Source organism: Verticillium nonalfalfae (assembly GCF_003724135.2).
Source record: "Verticillium nonalfalfae strain VnAa140/NRRL 66861 chromosome Unknown scaffold_2, whole genome shotgun sequence".
Classification (NCBI taxonomy): Eukaryota; Fungi; Ascomycota; class Sordariomycetes; order Glomerellales; family Plectosphaerellaceae; genus Verticillium; species Verticillium nonalfalfae.
In genome coordinates, this window is record NW_021167227.1 from 164444 (window position 1) to 170443 (window position 6000).

The 6000-nt window shown below is 58.6% G+C and overlaps 2 protein-coding genes across 2 annotated transcripts; one reads left to right on the forward strand and one right to left on the reverse strand.

Moving 5' to 3' along the window:
- Positions 1–1213: 1213 nt before the first annotated feature.
- D7B24_003465 (uncharacterized protein) lies at positions 1214–2979 on the forward strand (the record flags this gene model as incomplete). The annotated part of the gene is made up of 3 exons (XM_028637654.1): positions 1214–1872; positions 1927–2499; positions 2550–2979. 3 exons carry the CDS (start codon positions 1214–1216, stop codon positions 2977–2979), a joined length of 1662 nt encoding a protein of 553 aa, XP_028499210.1.
- A 244-nt stretch (positions 2980–3223) lies between these two features.
- D7B24_003466 (uncharacterized protein) lies at positions 3224–4639 on the reverse strand (the record flags this gene model as incomplete). Its single annotated transcript, XM_028637655.1, has 2 exons — positions 3224–3424; positions 3632–4639. The coding sequence occupies 2 exons, from the start codon at positions 4637–4639 to the stop codon at positions 3224–3226; spliced, it is 1209 nt and encodes a 402-aa protein (XP_028499211.1).
- Between the last annotated feature and the right edge of the window lie 1361 nt (positions 4640–6000).

Sequence of the window (6000 nt, forward strand, 5' to 3'; positions counted from 1 at the left end):
GGTTGGGTGGATGAGGCACGGAGTCGAGAGAGGGAACATTGCACCGTCGATCTTGGAGGCTTGGAGTCAGATCTGGGTGGGGCCCGGCGATTATCCGACGGCACCAGGCTTATCGGTCAAGGCTAACATTTACAGGCAGGAGCCCACTGAGGGCACAAGCAACGTTACAACCCATAAGGACCGGCGCCCAACGACGTCTGTTTCCACCTCGCAACGCCATCCTCAGCTTCTCCAGTTCCCACCAAGCCTCGCCAGAAGCCGACGATCCCACCAACCCTGTGCCCTTTTCTCCGGCTCCGGCATGCGCGCCATCCAGAACGCTCGAGTTCCAGGTCGTGGGCCGCCCGAGAATACACAGTGATGCGAGAGAACGACGGACCATCCCTGCTATTGCGCTCTCGGCATACTGCCTTACATGGCATTGCAAGCACCACAACGGCACCCGCATCGCGTCCCCTCCCCTCCAGAGTGTGAGAGGACCCAAGTGGATCACCAGTCTACCATCTTACCATCTGTCGCCCCATCGCCTGTGCGACGTTGTGAACGGACGGATTGATGGAACGGACGCAGGGGAGCTTCGACTCGACTCAACTCAACTCGAGGGACCCGTTTCCTCCCTTTCCCAGTGTTCCACTTTCATCTTCGTGTCTTGCCCTGTCTTGCCGTCGTCTTGCTACTTGTTACTCGCTTTGGCTCCAGTCCACCGGCCCATTGGTCCATCCATCTGTCGGCGTTGTGCCGCCCTACCCTTTTCGTCGTCTCTCCATCGAGCCTCCTTCGCCCTGCTGCCGAGAAGCCACCTCGACAACTGCGAGTGACAGCGACCACGCGGTTCAACTCTCCTGGCCCCTCCACCGTCGGCAGGTTTCATACACCGCACAGCTGTTGGTCGAAGGGTAGAGGAAACCCGACCTAAACGTCGCGATACCATCTGGCGCCAGCGGCCCTGTCGATCCTCAGCCCGTGTCCCACCTACCCGTCGCCCTGCGACGCGCGAGGCGCCATTGTCACCCAGCTGGTACCATCCTGGGTCGAATGCCATATTCGCTCCGTCACGAAGGTCACACCAAAACACAGGGGACATGGCTTGAGCTCTATTTGGCCTATTTACCCTGCATTCTCTCGTCACTTACATGTCCCACCTGACCCTACATCGAACCTCTTCCTCACCATAGCACGGTTGCCCCATGTCATGCAGCCGCTCGTTTCTGCAATGACAACCATCCACCGATCCTTCCTTGCCGCCATTGTCAAGCAGCTTCTGCGCGGCAAGTCTTTGATACAGTCCCTGCTCACCTTCTGGACCACATCATCACATCGCCCTTCCAGCGCCAAGCAGTCCTCAACTTCCTCCTCATCCTCGTCCCAATCAATCTATGAGGGCGGCAAGGTTTCGGCGCCTTATGCTCCTGGCCTCCGACGGTCCACACAAGACTTCCTCAGAGAGGTTGAGGATCTGATCCTTGGGCCCTTGTTAGACGATGGCCTACTCGAGCTCTCTCACGCCCTGAAGACACAGTTTCGGACTAGACTACAGACCGACCCGGCATGCATGCTGCCTTCGTTCAACCACAAGCTTCCTACCGGCTTGGAGAGGGGAAGATACCTCGCGCTCGATGTTGGCGGCTCTACATTGCGAGTTGCTCTGGTGGAGCTGCGTGGCCATGACTACGAGATCAAGGGCAAGGAGACTGAGATTGTCAGCATGAAATCGTTCCGCATCGACAAGACGATCAAGGATCTAGAAGGTCTGGCCTTTTTCGACTGGATGGCTGAGAGGATTGTCGAAACACTGGAGAATGAGGAAGAGGGCCGCCGAGCTGAGAAAGACGGCGCGTTACCCATGGCATTGTCCTGGAGTTTCCCTATTGAGTATGTTTCGTTCGCCTCCTGAAAGCTTATGGGCTGGTCACTGACAAATTGTAGACAAACGTCCCTCCGCAGTGGTCGCATTCATGGTATGGGCAAGGGATTCCGCGCCGCCGATGGTCTCCAGGGACAGGATCTCGGTACCGTGATTGAAGCTGCCTGTCGTCGCTCTGGTCTCGTGGCAGAGCTGCTCGTCATTTTGAACGACGGAAATGCTACATTGCTTTCTCGAGCCTACACTCACCCGGCTACGAGATTCGGGCTCATTCTCGGCACCGGCGTTAACATTGCTGCCCATCTTCCTGTGCCCCTCATCGGCGCTGCCAAATTTGGTGAACGACCCCAGGAGTGGTTTGAGGAGGCGCAGAGTGTCATTGTCAACACAGAGCTGGGCATGTTTGGACATGACATTCTATCAATCACACGTTGGGATGCCGACCTCAAAGCAGGGCATCCCCGTCCCGACTTTCAGCCGCTGGAGCACATGCTCAGCGGCATGTACCTGGGCGAAGTTGCTCGATTCGTGCTTCTCGAGGCCATCGCGACAACTGGTGTGTTCGGCGGGGTGGTTCCGGAAAACCTCACCGAGCCCTACTCCTTGAGCACCGAGACAATGTCCATGACTGAGAGGTGAGCTGATTGGCTCTATTGGCATCAATCTACAATACTGACAATCACAGTGACAACGCTACGCTCGAGACAGCTATTGCGGCCTTTGCAGCGCGCCATCCTTCATCACACGCACCAACCGCAACAGATCTCGCCTTCTTCCGCGATATCTCCGCTCTCATTTCCCGCCGTTCCGCTGCCATTCTTGCTGCAGCAGTCCACGGCATTTGGGATCTCCGTCTCGACGGCGTCCGCGAGACGCTGCCCACGTTGTCGCCCTCGGAAGCTGCCACGGCGGACACAGAACTCGCCCTCAAGCACACGATGGTGGCCTTCAACGGGAGTGTGCTCGAGAGCTACCCGGGATACCGTGACATGTGCCAGTCTTTTGTAAACGAGCTTCTGGAAGCTAGTGGCAAGTCAGGCCTGAGCATCGATCTCGTCCCGGCAAAGGAGAGCTCGATCATCGGGGCGGGCGTGGCCTTGGCGGCGGTGGTTTGACATGCAATACGCGTCGTGAAACGGACAGGACACGTAGTCACGAGCAGAGGAACAAGCGTAGCGCAGCATGGAGTTTATAGATTTTTTTGAGCAGATCAGCTAAATGAAGCCTTATGAGATCCGCACTGCGACTGTCACGCTGTATGCCGAAGAATAGGTTTACAAATAATCGTCTTTTGGGTATCAATCTACGTCGTTTCATGTACTGTTCGTATCCACTTCTCGTGATCCTGGCATGCTGCCCTCAAGAATCATCCTCTATTTCGTCGTCGCTGCCCCGCCTTTCCCTTTTGACGGCTTGCGACCGCCGCCTCGGCGCCTCGTCTTCATCACTCTCGTCGTCTATCTCCTCAGCGGCGGCAGCCTCCGCTGCCAGCCTCTTCTTCTGGCGCAGGATCTTCCGAAGGATGAGATCGTCGTCGTAAAAGTCCCTGAGTTTGAGTTGCTGCAGTGCCCACGTTAGCGGACTGCTGGCTGGGAAAAGCCTCCAGAGAAGGACAGGCGATGCTCGCAGGTTGTAGTAGCAAGGAGGTCTAAGGCGTAGCCAGCAGGTGTACAGATGGCATCAGATAGCGAGCACAACAGGTGAGAGCAACCGAAAAACCCAAGGGAGGACGCCGGGAAACGCAGCAAAAGGGAAAAGAACACGTACCACATTGCAGCCCGTCGTGGGACACGTCCTCTCCTGGTTCCGCGATTCGGCAAACCACGCCTGGATGCTCTCCTTCTGGAACGTGTGGCTGCACTTGTTGTTGCTGAACGGCTGCGTTAACGGCTGCAGCGACAGCGGGCAGATGAAGCTGTGGATCTCGCCTTCGATGATGAGATCTTCGTCTTCTCCGTCGCCGTCGCCGTCGTTGCCGTCGGCGCCGCGCCGCGCACCGCCCCGGGCCGAGGCGACGGGGTTGCCGTCGCGGTCGAACCAGCGCGCGGGATCCGGCAGCGGCACGTCCTGGTCGCCGAGCGTGGCGTCGTGCCAGAGCTTCTTGAAGGCGGCGTAGTCGTTGTTGAGGGCGTAGCGCTCGTACGGCGGCAGCGCGGCGTAGGCCTGCGCCTTGTCCGCGCGCACGCCCTGCAGGATGTCGTGGATGGGGTCCTCGGGCGGCGCCAGGTCGGGCCCGGCGCCGTCGTCGTCGCCGTCAAAGTGGGCGTCCTGGGTGGAGATGTCGGCAGCGGCGGCGCCGCGGCGGTCGCGGAGGCGCTGGGCGCGCGTCGGGAAGGACTGGATGTGGTCGGCCGTCGCGGCGATGGCGTCCTTGTCGTCTTGGGCCGCGGCCTTGCGGTCGACGAGGTCGCGCACGGCGGCTTCCGACTCGGCCGTCAGCGCGGCGACCTCGGCTTGGAACTCGGCGATCCAGGCCTCGAGATGGAGATCGGCGGGCGTCTTTTCCGCGCCGCGGGCGGCCCGCTTGGCGAGGGTCGTTTGCAGGTCGCCCTGGCGCTCGGCGAGGCGGTCGTTTGCGGCGGCGACATTGCGGCCCAGCAGGGTCGTGGCTTTGCGGATGTGTTCTTCATATCGGCGGGAGTCACGCCCAGTGGCAAGAGCGTTGAGGGAGCGGGCTACGTTGTCGGAGAGAGTGAGTTCGAGGGGTTCGTAGGGCGGCAGGTCGTTTGGGTCTTCGGAGGGTGCCCTGGGCCTGGCGCGGCGTGTGGCGGACATAGCGTTGCGATAAATGGCAGGTTCAAGATGTGCCGCAATGTGTCTGTTGTTCGCAGGATCGTGATGGGTGGCGTGGTGGCGGTGGTGGTGGTGGTGGTGGGAAAGGCCAGTCAAGAGGAAACGCGGTAGAGACGCGTCTCGGTCAATCGGTGTGGTGGGGGATCATCGTGCGGGGCTGCTTCATGTGAGGTAGGCTGCCGGGGAGGGTGTCTCTTTCTGGCGACACTTTTGGCAACTGAACAAAGCACCGTTTAGGAGAAGCATGATTTGGGAGTCAGCGCCTACATCGAGATCAAATCCTTCCTTTATTGGTATTTAAAAGGCCATTCTCAGTTTCCCTGCAACCGCTTCTTGGTGGTGTCTAGCAAAGTATATCCAGTGACTAAAGAATTGATGCTACGGCACAGGCCTGCAATGACGCTCCTCTGCACATCCAGCATCTTGATGAGAATCCAGCAATGAACACCCAGCGATGAACATCCAGCATCTTCATGGATAAGGCGGAACGGCAAGCTGACTTCAGTCGCATCGTGATCCACGCCCAGAAGTCTCATGTCTTTCCCTTCGTCCTCTGAACATCAGCACCAGCCATTGGTTGTCTTTGGCCGCCTCTGGATGCCACGCCATGTGCCGTGTCGTCAGAATGAGCTGATAGATTGAGGAGTCGAGAACTTCACGAGCCTGTAGGGGCCCTTGTCAATTCGCTACTTGGCGTCTTGACAATAGGCCAGCAGTTGGTAAGGGAAACGAAACAAGGCGACTCCCGATATGACGAGGCGCGAACCATGTCGATCAGCATTGTAGCAAGCGATCGCCCCGAACAAAAAGATTTCAGATCGGGGAGCTGGAAGCTCAGCCGCTCGGTTCGCCAACCGATCCTACGACTGTGCAGTGGCAGAGACAGAGCCCCCCCCCCCCCTCCTGAGCGCCTCGTCTCACCTTTTCGGACATCCCCCCCTGACGCATGAATGGATGCAGCAAGCGCAAGAATACGATAGGAAAGATGCAGCATCTCGATGTCTGGACAGAATGGGAAATGGTGGCAGGGATGAATGACAGAGACAAGCAAGACAAGGTGGCTGACAGGTCGGGGTGATGGCAGCGCCACCAGTGGTCAGATGCCGATTGGCCTTCTCCCGCTCGATGTCGCCCCGCACCTCCCCCCATTCGGACAAGCGTCGACAGGCACGTCCCCCTCCGATGCCGATGGCTAGACCACATCTCAAGATCGATGCAGGCATTTCTCGCACCGACACTTCGTCGCCCATCGGAGGCGTCTGTCTACCATCGGCCGAAGCTCCATCAGCATCGTGATGCGACTTTCAATGTCCGGCACGACTTGGGCAACATGGGAAAATGTA